The 22,132-nt window shown below is 35.9% G+C and overlaps 1 protein-coding gene across 1 annotated transcript; it reads right to left on the reverse strand.

Moving 5' to 3' along the window:
* Positions 1-5,228: 5,228 nt before the first annotated feature.
* Positions 5,229-21,881, reverse strand: LOC145232633 (palmitoyltransferase ZDHHC14-like). Its single transcript, XM_080097295.1, has 13 exons — positions 21,720-21,881; positions 21,205-21,308; positions 20,578-20,700; positions 18,234-18,322; positions 16,746-16,867; positions 14,371-14,543; positions 13,327-13,494; positions 12,094-12,231; positions 11,975-12,023; positions 11,266-11,368; positions 9,822-10,022; positions 8,883-9,036; positions 5,229-7,288 (listed from the first exon to the last, which is right to left on the reverse strand). The coding sequence occupies exons 1-13, from the start codon at positions 21,776-21,778 to the stop codon at positions 6,930-6,932; spliced, it is 1,842 nt and encodes a 613-aa protein (XP_079953421.1). The 5' UTR covers positions 21,779-21,881; the 3' UTR covers positions 5,229-6,929.
* Between the last annotated feature and the right edge of the window lie 251 nt (positions 21,882-22,132).

The raw sequence follows: 22,132 nt of genomic DNA on the forward strand, positions 1-22,132 counted from the left end.
CAGCATAGCGATGAATCAATTGTTGCTTGTGCAAAGCGGTCGAATTAAGCTCAGCGATTACGGCGATCTGAAGATTATTCATAGCCGATGGAATTTCGGTCATAAAATTTTTGCATCGCCAGATCAGGTAAACAAGCGATTTAACCATGGCACGTTCCCTTAAGCTTTCAACAAAAACGTTATTGCTGCGGGCGATAAGTTGGTAAACTGTGACAGCTTGATACAAATTTGTAAACGGATTGGTCAAAAAAATTTAAACCAGACCGGAAGCTTAATTCTTGCAATTTAACCATTAGGTAGTGATTAAATCAGTATCTGTTTTTAGGCGAAACTTTACTATTTGTCCGAGGTAACGGCTTAAATCAAGAATAGTACTTTATTATTATAATAAACTGTGTAGTATATTATAAATCACGAGTCACCAGAGACTCAGTACGACAGATGGAGACAACAGTCGCATATAATAAAGGGTGTAACAAAGTTACGGCAAACACTCACATGCCGCAACTATGGCATATATGCTGCCACCTGCACAATATGCCAAAAGCAGTATGTCGGTCAAACAAAAAATAAGTTTTCAGTACGTTGGACGGGACACAGATCTATGTGGAATTCTTTCAAACCGGGTGATTATAACGAAAAGGCAGCCCTTTGTCAGCACTATGCCACAGAGCATAGCGCCAACGCCCGTGACCCTATCAGCACGTGTTTTCGGGTGCAGTTTTTGGAGCAGCCACCTATCCATCTACTGGACATCTATGAAAGTAAGTGGGCCAGCAAGATTGGAGCTGAAATAAACTTACAAAAAATGTTTTTACCCTACATTAAATAACATTTTATTTGTTTATTCCTACGCGTTCATTTTTATCAGTGTTTCCGCCATTGGTTTTTACAACGCTTCTGCCGTCCTTATCTACCTTCTTTTGCCCCGCGCCACAGATTGAGCGTTTTTCCTTTTCTTTCCATCTTTACTAGTGCGTGTTTGGCCGCGCCATCTGCAGGTCCTAGTTCTACCTTACTGTCAGCAGTTTTTAATATGTTTTGTTTGTGCTTTATAGTTATACCTGCATACCATTTTTTAGCGCTGTTTTGTTTTTAGATACTGACGATGCCTATTACTTAGGCGAAATATATATGTCTAATAAAACGGTGGACGACTTCAGACTTGTCAAAGTTTTCAGTCTGTTTATTATTATAACATCGATAATTACCGGAAGAGCTAAAAATTCTGTTGATCGATAATTACATTTAAAATTGCCTAACTTGATAAAAAGTTTCAAATTTATCAAATTACGATAAAAATAACGGCCGAAACAGACGTAAAAGGCGATATCACTGATGATGACATGATCATTTGCCGAAACGTTTGAACAACAAAGCATATCGCTTTCTTACGTCTAATTCAGGCCGCTACTTTCATCATTAAGCTTATGAACAGTTCGTATATATTTTTCCAAAAAAATAATAATGCAAAAAGCAAGTTGACATTATGATGTTGTACTAACACGCTTCATGAAACCTGCATTTAATGGCCATCTCAGTGCAGCTATGTTCTGATAATCAATAGGTCTTACACATAAACCTTCCAGTTTTTGCATCTCCTGCAATTTGCTCAAACAACAATGCACAAAGCTGTCTGCCAGCTCTTAAATGCTGGGGATAGCGAAGAACGACGGGGCTTCGTTCTTTGTCAATAAGGCGTGACGAGACTCTTCACGGCCGTGGGTCTTTGCTGGGGCGGAACCCCTGTCCGTAAACTCAGAGGAATGCACCAGCAGAGGGCGCTGTTTGCACGAAAACCGCACCCAGGGGTCACGTGATAAACCACCCTTCAGTAGACCGCTAGTAATTCGATTAACGCTTGCAATGCCCCATTATCGTAAAATTTGCTCCACAGAATGTAGTGAGGGCGATTCTCCCGGGTTATTTTGTGGGATTAGGCTGGTTTTCGAAGTTATTGTCGCATAGATACACACACGTTACTTCTATTTTTAGGTGCATAGTTTGGACCACTGCATGCCTTCGAAACAAATTCCGATCGTATCGAATCTAGTATCTGTGGAACTTAACAACACAGGTAAGATTACATTGAAAATGCGCTTAGGTCATAAAATGCGACAAACATTTTTGGGGCAATAAAAATAAGCATTTTATGTTTCATATAAACCTTAACTGCAAAATATTTTTATAATAGTTTTTAAATACTGGACGTACGTTTTGTTTACCAGGTTGCATAGACGAAAATATAATAAATAAGCTTAAAACTTGCTAAACAAGCTTTGAATGATAGTTAGAACAATGTGGCTTACGGTTCTTTTTCCTGTTGCTTGCGACATAGAATGATTGCGTGATAGCCGACAGTGTAATTTCGACATCTGAATTTAAAACACGCCGAAATGTTGCGCCTACTTTCGCGCATAAAGAATGCAGTGAAACTCATTCACCGTCCAACTATGTTGTTTGCGCTGATCCAGTTCTAGTGGCGGTCACGGTTGACGTAGCAGGCAGTATGACTCATAATAGAAAACCGAATCCTTCTTAACCACTTTATTCTTAAGCAAAAAGGAGATTGCTGAAAAGGTTTAGATTCTATGCGCTGAATTAACATTCGTTGCAGAAATTCCGTGGTGGTTGGGTCATGAGTCAGCTCTCTCTGACCATAGACCAACATTATCTCACGTAAATTTGTAGTTGTAATCTTTAATTATGAATTTATGTTGCGTACAGAAACATTAACAACTTTTCGCGACTGTTTTTTTCGCGACACATTTTTGCGGGCGTAAAGTTTTCTGGCTTACAATTCCTCGCGGGCTATGATGTGAAACGGTTGGGACCAACTTAATTACAAATGTTCCGAAGCGAGCAGGCACACACTGCTGGGGAGAGGAATGTGAGATACGCATCGGCATTTAGCAAACATAGCCCCCGGGTAAGCATAGCTCAGGTTGCAGCAAAGCGCACACCTAGAACGCTTTGTCCCTGTGCTGCTACGGTTAGGTTACTTGAATTCCTTGCAAGCACCAGATTGCTGCAAACCTAGTAACCTACGCCTAAACAGCAGTCGAAACGTTTCCCGCTTTTTGTGGTAAGCGGTGTTTTAATTGTGGTAAACGGTTCGTTAAGCTCACCACACCCGCATCGTTCCTCACTTGCGCGAAAAACACACATTTCTGCTCAATAGACATCAGCACCTATTTTAAAACGTCATCAGCAGATGGATTTAGGGGCGCTGCGCGTCATAACCATGGTGATATGATGGCGTTTGATGTGAATTGATAGAAAGCAGAGGCACCAGCTGGAACTGTGATTGTGTTTCGATTGATACCACTAAGAAAGTTGAAACAGCTGTTTTACACGCCTATATGGAGAAATATATCATCTCATTGTGATTTGTCAGTGTTAAAATTTGTAACGTGTCAAATTTAATAGGAACCCAGCAATGGGTGATCAATCACTCTTATTTAGAAAATGCATAATTGTATATCGATTCAACCATATTTGAAATAACATAGCTGACACTTGACACACTAGCAAGCATATATCCTAAAACAAATGTGCACTTATATAATGGAGAAGTCTTTGTTTTGCTTCCAAGTTTACAATTTTGATCGGACAAGATTTGGCAACCCAAGAAACTACTTTGCACAACCCAAATTTATCACTCTGTTTTTGCGCACCGTCATAGTTCAAGCCACTAGTTTTTTTTTTCATGGTGTACTTACTATGTCCAGAATTGCTTTTACCAAAAACTGAACAGCAAGTCGCTTCAAAGCACATCACTTTCTTTGCGTGTGGTCAGCAAACGCCGGACAGCGCTTCGACTTGATCCTTTTCGTTTGTCACAATAATCCAACTTCGCTTGAAAGGATTAGTCAAAAGATTACCTAAGAGGCGTGACCTCCAGGTAACTCATTCATGCATGTCCAAAATTGCCCATTTCTTAGTGAAGGGGCCGAAGTGATTCATGACTCACAAAGAAATGTGTTTTTCAAATTTGGGGTGAAAATAAGGTAGTGACCAGTTATATTTTTTACTTGTATATTGACTGTGTTAATCGAAAGCACGCAGTGACAATAATGGTGTTTTTTTGCAGGAACTGAGAGATGTATAATACGGCCTATAGGCAGTTTGGTCGGATGTTAGGAAATAAATAAAAAGCGGTATGTAACCTACCAACATAGATTGCGTTCCGCTTTCACTTTTCCCTATTTGATTGTTGTTACTTACATGCTTCTGTAACCAGGAGATATTTTTAAACACCAAAACTTGTCCGCTTTTTTTGTTTTGAACCCGCCGCAGTTTAAATTGAGCACGGAATGTGCTGAAAGTTCCAACAGTCAACAAGCCAAGCCTACTCTATGCCACAGAAAAGGAACTGTGTGCAGACCGCGATTTTGGTGATGTGAAAAACCGACGAACGCCAAAAATTCAACGCAGCATTTGCTCTGGCTGAGTTTTCGCATACCCAGCATTTAAAAAAGCACCCGGGCGTAAAGCTGGGTCGCGGTATTTGACCCCCGTCGCCCAAAACTTTAGAATCTCCAACTCCGGTGGCTTGTTCTGTAGGGAGATTCTTTGTTACAATGGGCTATTGTTCGGTGGGGCGATGCGCTTATAGTGGCCAAGTTTTGTCGACACCAATATACGTCATAGTCTACTATTATGTCATAGCAGATGACGTAATTAAAAAAGAGGGTTACTTATCATGCATTGACTCCATATTTTACATTTTTAAAATGAATGTTTTTTGTGCAGTTTTGCGTAATTATAAAAGCTTGGAGCCATTACAAGTAAATTAAACCATAGATAGATTATAACTAGCTTATACGGACTGCCTTGTCACAAGCTGTACTGATGTGACCCTATAGGTCGAAACTAGGGATTCACCGAAGTTTCCGTTGTTCGAAACAGATCGGCCAATGAAACCGTTGGTGTCGATGTTTCGGTTTCGACCCGAACTTCTTCGGAAATGAAGCCAAACCCAAACTTCTTTAGGGCATGAAATTATAATGCCGAAACTTATCGACAAAAAAACATCTACTAATTAAAAATAGAAAATACGAGCAATAATGTCTGCCATATATTTAGTGTTTTGTTTAGCTCAGCACCTATTGTAAAACTTTGCTTTGGATTTTTTCACATGTGAGGAGTTATACATAAGATTTAAAAAATACAACCATATATACTGCGCCTCTTACTGGTCGAAGTTTTTCCCAAAAACCACAACGTACGATGATTATTGTATTTTTACAAATCACGCAGAGCATTTAGTGCAAACAAAACAAAAATTTCCAACTTTCAGAAACGCCAAAGTCAAACCCAACAGATCATAAAATCTCGGTGAAAAATGGAAAAACAAATCCGATTTTATTAACATGCAAAAAAATTAGTGAAGTCTATGTTGTGCCGCAGATAATATATCTGACGAAATGAGCTGCATATATACCGAAGGCTGGAAAGCAAAAAAATCCAGCTGGCGTGTAATTGCTTTTGAATAAAATATATGTGCAAAACGCTTGGTTAAAACATTTACCCAAAAAGTGGTGTAACAAGTTTTGAGGTTAGTAAGTAACGCCTAAATACTGAAACATTTGCCTATTGGGAGCTATTTGCGTTTTCTGTGTCTTAAAGGTAGGATATTTTACAAAATATGGCCTAACGCTATTCCTACCTTCGGCATATAGACTACAAAGACAGGAAAAAAAACTACGAAATTCAGTAAACGCGAATTGGTGGTTATAAATCCCACAAACAATTCAATGCATAACAAGCGCACAACACAATAAGGATAAAATATGAAGTTTTCTACGTAAAGCTAGTAACCTTCCAACGCATTCATACCTTCCAATAGTATTTTTTGCGAAATAAAGACCCATAGACAAAACAGCTGTTGTCAAATTACACAACCCTAATACTTTAAACCGTGTTTTTCATTAATTTCAATACTGTTTTAATAGGAACTTATCCAAGCACACAAACTTGCAACAAGAGTTGGTTGACGAGTTATGGCACAGTATCTCACTGGAAGCGGGGTTAAAAGTCAAAATACCGGAATGCTTTTTGTTTAAACTAAGGGGAGATTGGAAGGGACTTATTTAACGCAAAAGGACAGCAGCGCTCATGTGTGGCACAAAAATGGGAAAATTGTTGTCTGTCCTTTTTAAACCTAAGTACGTTTCAGTTACCCTTCGCTAAATATCTATTTTGGAGTTAAAAACCCTATTTGTTGAAATTTTAATTGATTTAATTAACGATGCATAACCCTCCCGAAAACGTCCGATCCGGCACGAAAATCCAAGGAAAACGCGGGTAAAATAACAAAAATAAAATCGTTTTTCGCGAAAACCGCAAGTTTAAGACTCTTGATTAAGGCATTGCGCAATCACAAACTTACTACTTACCAACTAAAGACTGAGAGATAAAAACACGTTCCAAGTGTCGCACCTTTGCGAAAACAAAGCCACAACGTGAAATAGTAATCAGCGTAACAATGACGTCACGACCTTATGACGTAACAACGACAAAGGCACACCTCCCACCTCAAATGCGCGCGATCACTGGACGGAAGCCAGAAATTAAAATAGTACAAAACACGTCACCAGGGTGACGTCATACGGTATCGAAACGTCACCCGACACGTGTCATTGCATACTGAACCGTGGTGGCTTTACAGGTAGAAAATAGAATAACAGGGGCGGATTTTTACGCTTTTATGGATGCTTCATGTTTTGAACAGTGCAATTGAGTGTTTTAAGGTCGCCATGGCAATAAAACGTGACATCATCACATTATGACGTTTAACTAAGCATTTGTATGCCACGTTGCGTTGGGTTGTGTGGAACAGTCGAACTTACAAAACGCTTGTGATTGTTACAGTAATAATATTTCTCTAAAAACGTTCTTTTTCCGGGGTATTCAAATCCCACGCACTAAACTGAGCTTATCTTAGGAGTCGTGGTAGTCTTTTCCTTTTGCACTAAGCCAACGCCATTTTGCTTGGACTTATCTTCAAGCAGCATCGTTCTAGAGTCACTAGAAAGAACCGTCATTGTCGACGAATCGTGATCCCCAGACGCTGGACCGAGGTGCTCAATTACGACACCTGGCTGTGAGTCGTCGTCTATTGCCAAATCCGCTGAAGGGCGCTGTTCCGCACCAGGTCGAAAGGCGACTGAGTTGTTTGAATTGTAGCTGACTGAATTGTAACCAGATTCAGCAGAAGTGATTGGTTCCATCGGATGCTGATGGTGTGTAATGGTCACAGATGGTTCGTCAGCGTCCACGTTGCCTAGTAACAGTCAAGTAAATACAAAAAACATTTCGTTAACTTTAGAAAACATATTTTGTGGCATAAACCTCAATTTTTTCCTATTTATTAACCTAGATAAGGGGTGCACAAACTTTTTGCCAAGACGGCCTCCAAAGGTCTCCGTGTTTTTCGTTTATATATTAATAATTAAAAAGATGTGGGATTTATCATAATATCCTATCTATATGGTGCCTAAAAGGCCAGATATATTTTTACTTATCTGTTGATTTAGCCAAACGATCAGGCAAACGGCCTTAACTGTTTATGACGTCTATTTCAGTATCGTTACGTTGTTTGTTAGCGTGTTTATTAAATTGCTTGCACATACAAGGCGTAATAAGTCTGACGCGCGTGGCTACTGGGCCGATATGATATATGTTTCTAACCCAGCAAAATCCGTTCAAACCAGTTTTTCAAAGCTGAATGTCCAGCACAAGAGTTTTAACCAACTATACTAACCAACCGCCAATACGTGTATTTTTATACATGTTCACGGCCACATAAATTCATGTCCGCCGCTGAAAGTTGTGCACCCCTATCCTAAAGATACAGTACCCTGTTTAGGCTTACAGAGTTCCCGCGCAATTTTCGTTTATAAATTCCTTGACTTTTCCAAAACTTTTCAAGAAAAAAACCCCAAATTTCCATAACCTTATTCGAAAAAATAGAGCAATTCTCATCGTAAAACTAGTAAAGGGGTTTTGGTAGATTTGGCCAATTTACCATACTTGCAACGAATATACAAACGTTAGACAATTTGAAGTTCTAACTGGCATTTTCAGGGTAAAACAGGCGCCGAATTCCATACTTTTTCAAGGACTTTTGCAAAAGTTGGCCTTTTTCAAAACTTTTCCAGGCCTCAAAAATACAAATTTAAATTCCATAACCTTTCCAGGTTTTCCATACCCGCGGGAACCCTGCGGCCTTGGTTAGTCAGTCCTGATGTATAGCATTCAATAACTCCACTCTATATTTTAATGTGGCTCACATGTACGGTGTTATTTCTAGTGATGTACCGAATCGGCTAAATTTCGATTCGGCCGAAACCGAATATTCGGTGGTTTTGCCGAATAAATTCGGCCGAATCAACCGAATCATTTATGAGGTCACGCGAAGTCGTACGCTACGCGCTTGACACGAAAAAATGTTTATCTACCAAGCAACTAGTGCAGGAAAGTTGTGTTTCGTTCTCATTTCAGTTCTATGGGGTTTAAAATTGCCTCAAGCATGATTGGCAACCTGCCAATGAATTAATATTTTTTTTATTACAGTGGGAAAAACGATAATGTGTTGAAAAAGATCAACATTGACGCGATTTTCGTTATGTTTGTGCTTAATTATGTTTGTGCAAAATTGCGTGGTACCTTAATAATCAGAAAAGACACGTTTAACGCTTTAAATTTGTGTTCGTAAAAGATTCGGTTTCGGCCGAATCGCAACAAATTATTCGGCCGAAACCGAATCTTTGCAAAAATGACCGATTCGGCCGAATAAATTCGGTAAACCGAATATTCGGTACATCTCTAGTTATTTCATCTGTGAGCGTTACTTGTTTAGTTTGCGGACAGTATACCTGGTGCTGGTTTTACGGGGCTGTTAATATTTTGTTGGTTGAAATTCGGTTGTCGTGGATACGCCGGTTGCCTTGGATACGCCGCACCGCTTGTGTCGTACGGTTCGTTGTCAACTGCAAACTGCTGGGAAGTAGTCGGCTGCCCAGAACGGTCCTTTGAATATAACAAACATAATAATCAGAAAAAACGTTTCATAGAATAACGTTGAAAACAGCTGTATGGGTGGGTCGCACCAGTTGCCTGCTACATGGTACAGAGCAGTGTCACTTTCAATGATTGGTATTACAGAATTACTTTGTATAAATCGAAGTTAATAGATTCTGGCAATCATTCCCTATATTCTGTTACCATTCTTGTAACGATTACCACCTTTTGTACTATATATCAAGGCTTCTCAAGCTGTGGGACCCAAATTGGAGTCGCGAAACATCATGCGTTATTATGTCATTGTAACAATAAATGTTAAATGTGCGGAAATCTATTGTTTAAACATCATTCACGTGTATAGGCTATACCCATCAAGGGGTCACGTAGAATTTGATACTTGCATAGGAGAAATATATGTTTGTTCTATATATGATAGCTAACTGATTTCAATCAGGAAATAAACGATTACAAACTTGTGAGGGGGGGTCCGCAGACTTACAAAATTCATAAAAGGGGTCCGTGACTACAAAAAGGTTAAGAACCACTGTCTTAGGGCAAAAATTATCAGACGTTTTTTTACCTCCGTTTGCCGATTTGAAAGACAATATTTATCCCAATTTTCACTCTCAAAATCTCAAAAGCAACACTCTCAAATCCGTGAACTGTTAACAAATGCAATAAAGCACTCTCTACATAATACAGTCTGCAATAACCCCAAGGCATCAAACTAAAACCGTCTAACAATGCAAGCCACATAAATATGCATACACAATAAACAACAGTACACCTACTCCGTCTTGGCCAGTCGAACCATACAGCTGGCCATTATTTTGCGAGGGTGATACGTAATCGTCTGACACGAAACCGCGGCGATCTATGAGTGATGGAGGGAGTGGAGAACACAAAGCGTAAAAGCAGTTGCTGATTGGCCCTCCCTTGTCAAATGGATTATTTATTTCCTGGCTCCTCTTTTTCGACCAGGTTCCCTTGATCTGCACAGTAATTAGATTTTTTGTGATTTGAAATTTTAGATCAGTGGTTCTCAAACAATACGCCCTGCAAGGTTAGTTCATATAAAACTAAAAATGTAGCTACTAATATACTTCCATTTTATATATTCTATACCATATTTACCAATTTCTTATACTATACACAATTTTATCAACACATATGATTGTTTTTGCGTTTATGCGGATTTACGATAAACAAATGTTGCGGTTATTTTTAGATTCTTAAGGACAAATTTTTCACAAAGCATTTACCCATAAAAAAAATTCCTAAATACAGTAAAACTCGGTTACTCCGGATCTTTGCCTAATTTGCGCAAAACTTGAGAGACAAATGATTTGTAATGTCCTAAGAAGGCATGACCTAATCGACATCGGTTAATTTGAATCTTCGCCTAATCGGACAAACGTTTTAGTCCAACAGGGTCCGGATTAACCAAGGTTTACTATCATTGGCGTGCCCTCAAAATTTTGGTTTGGGTGTTTCCTGGGCTAAACAAATTGAGAAACATTGCTTTGTACTCAAGTTACTGTATGATAAGAATCGCTTGACTGGGGTTACATTTCACAAGATTCAACACTCACCTGATTTGCACATAAGAAATAATTTACCTGACTAGAGTATTTTTGTAAATATCAGTTTCACGAAAATGCATTTTAAATAATAAATTTACTGGATCCTTGTCACACTTGGAGTAAATTTTAAAAAATATTTTAACCAACTCTGGTTACATTTATCGAAACATTTCTGACTACAAAATTGGTTAAAAGTTCTCGCCAAAGTCTTTAAACCAGTGGTTCCCAACCTTACGAGGACCATGGCCCCCTTAAAGTAACTTTTTGGCCTCGTGGCCCCCTTAAAGTTACCATGTAGGACCTGTGCCCCCCTTAAAATGTAGATAGCAATCTCACGTTGGAATGCGGTATATTAATTTTGGCCTTAAACAGGTCTAATAGAGTAAATGTGCGTGAAAAACCTCACTATAAACAAATAGTATGTGAAATAGTCCATTAAATTCGGGAATAAAGATAAAGTTGAAAATGATTTTTAGTGGGTGTTTCTTGTGAATCTACACCCGTGGCCCTCCGGAACACAGCTCGTGCCCCCCCCCCTGGGGAGCCATGGGCCCTGGTTGGGAACCACTGCTTTAAACTGTGGCATTTTTTGAAAACAATTGCTTAAGGTTTCAATTTAGCACAACATGCTAAGAAACAAAAGTGTACTTACATCTTCATTGGTAGTTAAACTCTGCACTACCAGGTAGGAATGAAATCCTGATAAACCGATAACCGACCAAATACTGAAGAAGCAGATTAAAAGCTCGAGCACGGTTAACATTGCTGTCAAGGGAATGAAACCAAATGCTGAGTGTGATTGTAAAAAAATAGACAGGAGCCCAAAAAGTGAACTAACAGCATTTAACATATTAAATATGAGGTTCTCAACTCATTTCAGGCCTTGGGCTACCACTTTAATTGAATGAATATCGTGGAGCAGTTTATTGTTTAGTAAGGATAAAGAAAGCAACCACAACAAATATTCGAAGAGTGGTTTAATACAACTGATAGCTTACAATAAACAACAAATAAGCTATCTAAGCATTTTTTGTCTTGACTATTCAATAAATTAGAAGCAACTATTTCCAGTTTATCACCAAATAAAATTAACCTCCTGTGAACCACCCAAAAAGTCATCATGAACCACAAGTGGACCACCGCATTAGATCTTCTAAAACGCTACATTATTCTGATTATTTTTAATTGGCAAAAAATGCGCTGATTTGTAATAGCCAACAAGCATTTTTGTTTAAGTGTTTTCTGTTTAAGGCAACACCTAAGACATCAACTTCCCAAAGCAGAGTTCATTTCAATCCAATTCAAAAACACATTATTCCCGTCTCGAACATAAAAATATATAATTTTTGCAAAAAGGATATCTTCCTGGGCTAATCTTCAGTGCTTCTAAGAATCCATGCTTATTGGATACTAAAATAGAGAAAAAATAGGTAAAAACCTCTATTCAGATATCAAAGGAAACCAATTGTCATGTACTTACACAGAACAATGTGCACTATAGAAAGTGAAAATATGAAAAGGCATAATATTGAGAGAGACATCACGAACAGATAAAAGTATCGGTAATTTCTTCTTCCTACACAGTTTCCCACCCAAGGACAATGATGATCAAAGTGATCTAAAAAAATATTTAGATTAAACGGAGAGAGGTCGCCACAAGATCTTAAAATATGCTAATGTAAAAGATACACTAATACAGAAATTGTCTAATCCATGCCCAAAAGCTTCCAGATACATATATTGACATATCTTAGCTGAAAAATTCAGTGCACTCAAATCAGTCCGTGTATTTTTTATTATAAACCAATGCGGATATCGATTTCGCTCAAAAAGTATGGAATTATTAGTCTTTATTCAAATAGGACTGATTTGAGTGTGCTGAAACTTTTGGCTAAGATAAGTTGATTTAAATGCTATTTTTCCTTTATAGTCCCTATTTATTCATCACAACAGCAAACGTCTATATTAAATATTTATATTTAAACATATATATATATAAGTCTTTTCAATTTGTAAAATAATACTTTATAACAAAACTCATAAATTCCCAAATTTTGCAGCAATTTAAAGAAGTCTAATCTTTGTAAGAAAAAGTCTGAGGGGAACAAATGTTTAAGTGTGCAATGCTATTTTACTCAGCATAGCACCATTAGAGATAAGTGGGAGAGAGTTAAGTGGCTAATTTAGTTTTGTTTGATGTCAAGTATGTTGACAAGTGAGTTAAATTTAGAAAAATGCACTAGGATTAGCAACTTTAAATCAGAAAAGATTTCCACAGATGACAAAACTATTTTCACAAATTATTTTTATTTTATTGGAACACATAGAGCAAAAAGTGTGAAACAATCTTTCAAAACTGAAAAACATTACAATAAAATCTCAAAAAAATCACAGTATGTCATGATATATTTAGTAATAGTTAATTGAACCATAGATTAAAACATTTATTATATAGAGTGTGTGTAAAATTTGTTTTTAAAGATTTGCATCAGCTAACAATTGGTCCAAGAGCACCTAGGCAGTTGTACCAAGGAATCAATCACCAAATATCTTTCAACTTCGTTCAGCAGAACAGGTGTATCAAACTTATAACCTGCCTTTTTATTAACCAATCATGGTAGAACTTCAGTATCGCAGAAGAGTCGGGGTAAAACATGCTGAAACCTTTATCTAGTACTTATACTGATGTTAAGTTATATTAAACCTTACTTACCAACACAGTTGTCACATAAACTGCAATGTGAAGCCCTGGGAGGTCTGAAAATTCGACAGGTGAAGCAGTACTTGAGTTTGTAGGGAACACCGTTGATTTCGATGTCCAGGGTTCGTGGGGGAGGGCGGTATCCAGCCTGACCATTATCTGGGTTGTTTTGTTGCTCCTCTGTAAATATCAGTGAATAATTAAAAGACAATTATTACACAATTAAAATTGACAGATTTTCATTAAGTTTTTTAACAGTAATTAAGCATAGTCCGGTTGAAAAGTCTTGGATTTTGTGATTTTTTGTCATATATTTTAATTAAAATTTTAGTTATAGTTATGAGAAAATGACATGCATGCTATTAAACAACATAGTCTGCATTGGCACCTATATTAGGAAAACATGGCTTTTGGTTAAGTCTGCAATACAAATATGGATAGAATAAATGGTAAGTTTTGTAAGTACCCAAACTTTAAACCCAATATAAATAATAATGCAAAGGGATATTAGCCGTATAAAACATCTGATTCAACGATATAACAATGCCAATAAAATTATTTTTTGACGTATAAGGATTACATTTGTGTGACAAAATGCCAAAAAGTAATTTGATATTATCAATATGGCAACTTTTATATCTATCTCTTACAAAACAGGCAAATGTCTTTAGTTGACAAAGCTATAAATTTTAATGCATCGCAAATAACTAAGCAGTAATTTTTACAAAAAAATATGCCAAAAAAATGTTGACATGGCATTGGGTTTTATTTCAAAACACTTCAAAAAGTTCCACTATACTGACTGACCCAGGACAACCAAGTCCACCTGATAAACACCAACATTTTTGAGAATGGTATGTTGAATGGTGTTCCAAAATTTATTTTTATTTTAAAACTTTTACAAAAAATGTTCAGAAAAATCAGTTTGTTAGATCTGGGTGATATTACAAAAAGCAGTTATGAAACACTAAACATTACATCAAAAACTGTTACTAACACTCCTTTACAATTCCATGCGAAAATTAGACATAAAATGATTTCACTTTATCTCATTACCTTGTAATTGCTTTTCGAGGTAAGAAGCCTCTTCTGGTGTCGCTCTGGGTATAATTCCTGGGTCGCTCCAAGCTGTCCTCAACAAGCATGCCATTGTGAAAAGAAACAATAGGCTACATGCGATAGGAATAAGGAAGCCCACTGGAAGGTCTGGAACTAATGTTAAGCGGCATCTAAAAAGCAACACAAAATGTTAAAATATTGGTTTTAATTAATTGTGAACTAGTTGTATGTAAAACAATATTTTTTTAATTCTTGTACAAGCGTGATGGAAAGGGTCAATTTGATGTGACTGAACCAATCAATTGGTTGATAGACTGTTGATTGGCCAATAAATTAGGGATAATATACCACAGAACAAAAAAATTTAAAAGCATGGTTACAATGTGCATATGGGTCAGAAAATCGCCAATTTGGCCAAGTGGTTAGCACAAATGCATTGTATTCACAAAGTTGTATTGTGTTTGTATGAGCAAGAAATTTGAGCAGCCTTACTCCCACCCAGTGGTTCCATAAACTATATTGAAGTCACCAATTGCCTAAGTTGAAAAAATCAAACAAAAACTGATTCAATAAATCTGCAATAAAATAGGCAGCTTGACGATAGACTCATTGTGAGCATAATGCATTCAGACATTGCCCACCAAAGATAAAAATCATACAAACACACATATTTCAATACTCCACCAAAAGACTTAATTAAAACATCATTATAGGGCATAGAAATATAACTAAAAGGGTGGTATGTATATGCAGTATTTGCCTTAAGTTGTTAAAAAAGGGGCCATTAATGTAATATAATGAGTTTTAATGCTAAAATGTGTGTTATTGGGCAGGTAGGAGTAACATGTTTTTACAAAATACTGCAGACTATGCCAAGAATCCACACACACATAAACCATTTTAGCTTCATAAATAATTAAACTTCAACAACACTGCTTGGTGCACTCTCACCCACAATACACATAGAAGATGGTGTATGCATTGTAAACCTACATACATAATGCAATCATGCCCAACATATTTCAATTTCACTGAGTAAAGGCCTGAAAACAGAGTGGGGTTGTCCCTTACTGCCAGAAAAGTCATGTGTTATTTATGCTGTGTCATTCCAAAAGGCACACACACCCGTGACAATGTGTTTTCAGCAAATAAACCATTCAGAGTGTCTATGGCTACAGAGAAATATAAAACTAAAATTGAATTGTCAGATTTATTGATTTTTAAATTAGATTTGATGTGACACTAAATGAATTTCATACTCATTTATACTCAAATCCATCCATAACCTTTCTGTTTTGAAACTACAAAGTAATATTTACAAAAGTGGTTTTTACAATTTGTATGTTAAAGAACAGCTTACATTCACTACAAAATGACTGTTGGTTGTATTTTGAAAACACATGTATGTGACCATAATAGTAAACAGTTTTACTCCCTTTACAACAACAACATTATGGACAGATATTTGCAACTGGAACAACAGCTTGTACTTACACATCAAGTTCCTATTTGCAGCCAACTAACACTGATTCAGCCTACAAGGTTTTATCAGTGCAGCTGGTGACAAGACAATGACAGTATGGGCTAATGTAGACCCACATTCCTATTTCTTTGTGACACTTTTTGTGGAATGCTTTCACAGTTTGTGTATTGAAGTTAATAAACTATATAATTTAAATGTAAAGCATAACCAAAAATTGCAAACAACCACATTGATACTTGTAGATGTAATGTAAGGTAAAGATGCTGTAAGGTAAGGTAAAAAATGACACATAATATTTTTTTACATCGGACCTTTTTAAATGTGGCAGGCCATTTTTACAGCCACAGACATTCTAACTGAAGGTAAAAATAAAGTTATTGTTTCTCTCCACATTTTGACCGACAAAAGATAAAAAAAGTACAGTACAACTAATTACTTTGTAAAACAAAACATAAAAATAATGTACTGTACTCAAAACTATGTGGCCTATATCTCAAACAACAACTTCATTGAAAGTTCTGTGGTATAAAAAAAGTGGACATTATAAATGTGATACCACCAATACCTAAAAATAACTAAAAAAAATTTTTAACTATGCTAATAATGGGTTACAAGCATTGTCAACCGGTAAACATTCATAACTAATTCAAAAGGTTGTATGTTTCGATAGCAAAAAAATACAAACCTCAGTTAAAAATCAAAACATTAGAAAAATCAAGCATGTTATTAACATCTTGTGCCACCAAAAACATCATACCATTATTGTGGGCCATCTACAACAAATAGACCACCGGTTGGACATATCTATGGTACATCAACATGCAGTTGGCATAGATGTCTTATTTACATAAAGATGTACACACAGTTTTCTAGTACATTCAATACTTACTCAAAGCCAAAGAAAAGGGCCACAGTGATGAGAATGAGAATAACGGTAAAGTAAAGGATTCCTGTTTGACGAGCCATAATAATTCGACCATCACAGAGAAATTTGTTGCGACCCGGAAATACCTGAAAAAAATAAATGAATAAAATCAACCAAAATTTTGTCACAATGTAAAACCAGCATCTAAGCAGGTAATACCTTATCAGTAACTTATTTTTTGTTTAAATGTAAATTCTCTTTTCATCTTATTAAAAAAATTGTACAGAAATATTTGGTAGTATTATCTCTAAATGGTTTCAAGAAATGTTTTTATCAGTCTTAAATGGATCACAATTCACCATTACTAAAAATTGCACCTAAATTGTTTGTGTACATCAGATACAGATCACGTAATCCAGTAGTTTTGAGCTGCATGTAAAAGCTAAAAGACAATATACATGCAATATGGGTAATGATAATAAGCAAAACGAGTCTTCAAAAACAACAGGAAGACACTGTTTTGTGACAGACCAATGGTGTAGAGCAGTGTAATGAGAGAAAGCCTTAAAATACATCCCACATCCATTACAGCAAGGCAAAAGCCTAACGACCTTACTAGTGTTAACAGGGTACTACAATAATAGGCGAACTTATCAGCGGGCCATATTACCAAATTCACAATGCCATTGTGCCTTATACATTGAAAATAACAAAAATGAGTAAAAAATGGCAATAAATATTTTTTGAAATGAGTGCTTTAAACTGTATAGGATTTGTAACAGTTTAACTTTTTGAAAAACCAAAAAAAGAAAACAATTTATGATTTAATGGGCTGAATGTATATGTTGACAGCCTCTAGGAATAGGTTTGACTAGCACACATCTATCTAGGCATATTCAAAACACACACATAATATACACAAAATTTATGGCCACAAAAAGTAGATTAGCTTCCTTAAGCTTCTATCAAGCAAAAAAAATAAATACTTTACCACAAAACTTTATTAATATGTTATCCACTACGTTTGTAATACAAAGTTAAAATTGAGGGTAACCAATATCATTAAAAAATGTGCCCATTAAAATTGGTATTTCATACATTAGGTTACAATTGTAAGCAGAGTTACGCATAAAAAAATCAAATATATATTTGCCAGAAAAAAAAATGTCACCTATCTCAATGTTTAATGGGTATATATATATTGCAAAACTACAACATTATGTTGAGATTAAAACTCTAATAAGTGACATATAAAATGCAGTGCAATAACATCTGATAGTTCACCACATATACCTCACAGTTCATGACCTTCAATCACAAGTATTTCCCTTTTAATCTGTCATTCAGGCCATAATTATGCCAATAAGCAGCTCAAAGCAACAACTTCACGCAATATCAATGCTGTGAACAGTATAATGCTATTTGCTGTAAATATCACAAAAATATGCCAGAACAAAAAAGACATTTTAAGGATGAGAATTTGAGACAACATTAAATATGAACAACACTAACCTCCCATTTTTTGCGATTCTTTAAACTTTGTCCTTGGTGAATTGGGGATGTTGATGATGTGGTTGAAACACGAGCAGCAGATTCAACATCTATAAACAAAACAAGAGGTAAAATACGTACTTTCATAACTCCAAAGCTTTGTTGATAAATCTGTATTCTGAGCTTTACTTTACATTGAAAGCACTTCCAGCACACAAAGCATAGTTAGGTGAATCTTCATATGACCCCAAGTAATAGTAGGTAACCAAAGCAATAGAGATTTCTCTGTGCTTACAGGCTTTATTTTCATACAAAACTTCAATTTTTTCTACATGGTCGGAGATTTCTGGCCAGAACTCAGGCACTATGTCATGCAATCGATTCAGTCACTATGTCATTATGTATACATATGTATATATAATATGTCAACACAAAGTAATTTCAAATTCCATATTGTTTTGCACCATATTTTTGTTGCATAAGCTGAAGCTATTGCTGCCAGGCATAATATCTAGCCAGTAGGAGCTTTATAAACTTGATATTTTTGTTGTATTTAAGAAATTAAAATGTCTACACATATTTTAATTTCCTGAACAATATCTAAAGTCAATATGCCACAGGCAAAAACTTTGGAGTACCTCCAGTGTTTTTTTTAAGGTGTTTTTGGGGACCAAAACGGATTTTGATTGCATGACTGCAGTTTTGCTGAGTAAGCTAAATAGCAGACGCGGGATCAGAAAACTACAAAGCTTTTGCTAAAATAATTTGTCGTTCTGCCAACTGGACAGGTAGAGAAACCGCCAAAGTCGAAAGTTGGACCGGGTTTCGGTTTTGGGCCTGCTTACAATTTTGGACAAAGCGTTTTGCCGCTTAACGCGTCGTTTTGAACCAGAAAACGAAATAAGCGACAATTTAGTGGCATTTTGACATGTCAATTACGTATTCAGTCTCGTGCGGTTAAGCACTTCTGTGTGGAAAATTTTTCAAAGCGATCTAATGACGTATAATGACGTCATTAGTGAATTTCCCAAAATAAAACGTTGGACCCCCCCCTTTAAAAATTTCTGGATACGCCCCTGTACAACTACAGTTTTTGGTATTTAAATGAAACACTTGCGGTCTCTTAAAACTACTTAGCGGTCACCCAAACCAAACCTTAAAAAAACCCTGCCTGTATCTAATGTTGAAATTGCATAGTAGACACATGCATTTTCATTTCCCAACCCACAACCCAATTACTGGTTGCTATGCCATAATCTTGCTCAACAGAGCCAAGTAAATGTTACAGAAGTATTAGACTATAAGCTTAAAAGCTTATTGCAATTACCTCAACAATGAGCTTAATTGGATATGACATACACACTACACAGCTTACTGAAAGTCATTCACTGGACATGCTATTGTGCCTACTACTCAAAGCAGTAAAATACAGTCATAGTTTAAGTATTGAAATGCTAGCTATTATGGCCATGCATTTTATTTAGCCCATATTTTCTTTTTACATGAAAGTGATAAATTTCTGTTGCTAAAAAAATGTGCAACAACAAAAAATATGGACACTTTTTTTCATGTTTTCATGAAAGATGTTCAAACATGGAATCTACAAAGCATTCTAAAAAAACGTTGTAATCAAAAAATCTATTTTAAAAACTGCAACCACAAACTACAGGTTCTCCTGAAACTTAAAAGAATGTGAATCACTTTTTGCAACTCGCAATTATACTTGACTGCAACAAAGAAAAGTTTGTCCCAGACAACAGCAAGCATGACACTGTGTAATTTTGTGCTTTTAGGATTCAAAAAATATATATATATACTGCAATATAGTCTTACATGTGATTACAAATTACTCCAATGTTTTGTTCTGTGTTAACATATACCTGTTGATATTATTTTAACCAAATTATTGATTGCATGCTGATTGATATCACGCATGCAAATATAAATGAAACCATTTTTGCTGATTGCAATGAATTATTTATTCCATTATTTTAAATTATTCATAAACTAAAAATGTGTATGTGTACACAAATACACAGCTACAAAAAAACACAAAAATAATTATTTGAGCATCAAGATGTAACAAACAAAACAAACATATGGAACAATGCTTAAGAGGAAGCAACTAAAACCCTGCTTCTAAACCCAACTCCTGCAACATTTTACTTAAAAAATACCTTAGCAAACTTATTGCACAATACAGCTAATATCTTGTGGCATGATTATGTTCATTTCACAATTTTGATGCATTCTAATGATTTGTATTTGTCTCTTAGCTGTTAAATTCAAAACATAGTTTTCTGCAAGAAACTTAGAGTTTGACTTGATCACATTAGACTGTCAGAACCACTGCTATAAGCCTTACCATGCTTTGCTGCGTGGGCGGCTGCAACAGCTACTGCAGTCCTTTCAGTTCCAGAAGCAGGTGAGGCTGTCATGTTATTGCTTTTCCACTCTTCGTGGGATTCAAATGTGACTGTGATTTCTTCTGCACAACATTTATGGAAAGGTTTAGAAACAAGCATTCAAAAAGGAACTTTAAATCTTAACAAAAATGTGTGGCTGAGTGACATGATATTATAAAGGGATAAAAAATACAACAAAATTAAGGCAAGATATGTACATTGCATTCAAACTAATAATTAAACATTATTTTCCAAAACAGCCACTTTTTTGTGCAAGTTTAGGATTAAGAAGACATGGGTGGTACTAAATTCTATATGTCACTTCATGTTACCGCATAGTATGTCCCGTGGTTTGTGAAATGAGGGAATACATGCCCCAATAGGGTAAATAACAACAAATTGTAGTGTTATTCCAATTACACACTATCACCCCAACCAAATAGCTCTAACCGTCAACGCTTTCAAAATTCTGCACAAAGTACATTTATGTTCATCAAAACTGCTTCACATGCAGTATCATATGATAGTTAGTACCACTCATGAGAAATGTCAATTTGCAATAACATAACATAATTGCATCAATTAACCTAGAGGTTTTGTTTTTTCGGAAAAACATTCGCTTTCATTGGCTTCATGGATTAATTTCTTTTCCTCATCAACATCAAGTGCCTTCTCAGTTTGATCTTTGTTTCTACAGAAAGGAAGATTTACTAAATTACATGTTAGACAGTTACATGTTCAACATGATTAGCTGTACAATTTGGCATAGCACCAAAAAATTGTCTGACTTTCACTCAATTTTACAACTTTCTTTTTTGCAGTTAATCATATTGAAGTTAAACACTATTTTGAACAACAAACTTATCAAGTTGAATTAAAGAAACATAATAAATGGTCACAATTAGGGCAACATGCTGCAACAATTTGTGTGTGTTAACAATATTTGAACAAAATTACATTAGTAAAAAAAACAAAAAATCTTGTAAGATAATAATGGTCTATTTTTTATTACTGTTTTACAAGAACTGTATAATTAACTTTCTAAACACAGCACAAAATTGGTTTAAAAGAGCAACTAGTAATATACCAAGAGATCACTTACTGGTGAGACTTTTGTTTTGAGGAAAGTAATGGTTTAGTTGAAGAGCGGTGATCTTTCATCTATACATGTAAAATAAAATCCCACACTCTTTTACTTCCTACACATCCAAATTAGTAATTATCTTCAAAACAGCTTTCACATTAAGGCTTTACCAGAAAAAACAAGTCTGCAAAACATTATGTGCAAAAAAATTTATAAATGTGCAAAAACATTACTCCATAAGTTGATTCATAACTTTAAGACATGTCCACACTTTTGTGCAAATAGTTCCAAAAACCAAGTAGTAACAAGGTCAAATACAGGTTGGACTCAATGACTATTACAATATGCCTTCCACATTTTCTTCGAAGATACTTTTTGTGAAACCATTTTCACAAACATGACAAAAAGATTTTAAAAACTACTTAATATTT

The sequence above is a fragment of the Phallusia mammillata genome, chromosome 6 (assembly GCF_965637545.1).
Source record: "Phallusia mammillata chromosome 6, kaPhaMamm4.hap1.1, whole genome shotgun sequence".
Lineage (NCBI taxonomy): Eukaryota > Metazoa > Chordata > Ascidiacea > Phlebobranchia > Ascidiidae > Phallusia > Phallusia mammillata.

Coding starts and splice junctions, on each gene's coding strand:
- LOC145232633 (XM_080097295.1), bottom strand. CDS start 21,778: ATGAAAGATCACCGCTCTTCAACTAAACCATTACTTTCCTCAAAACAA. Junction 9,037..9,821: donor GTTCGACTGGCCAAGACGGA/GTAGGTGTACTG, acceptor TTATATTCAAAG/GACCGTTCTGGGCAGCCGAC. Junction 7,289..8,882: donor CCCCGTAAAACCAGCACCAG/GTATACTGTCCG, acceptor GACTGTTACTAG/GCAACGTGGACGCTGACGAA.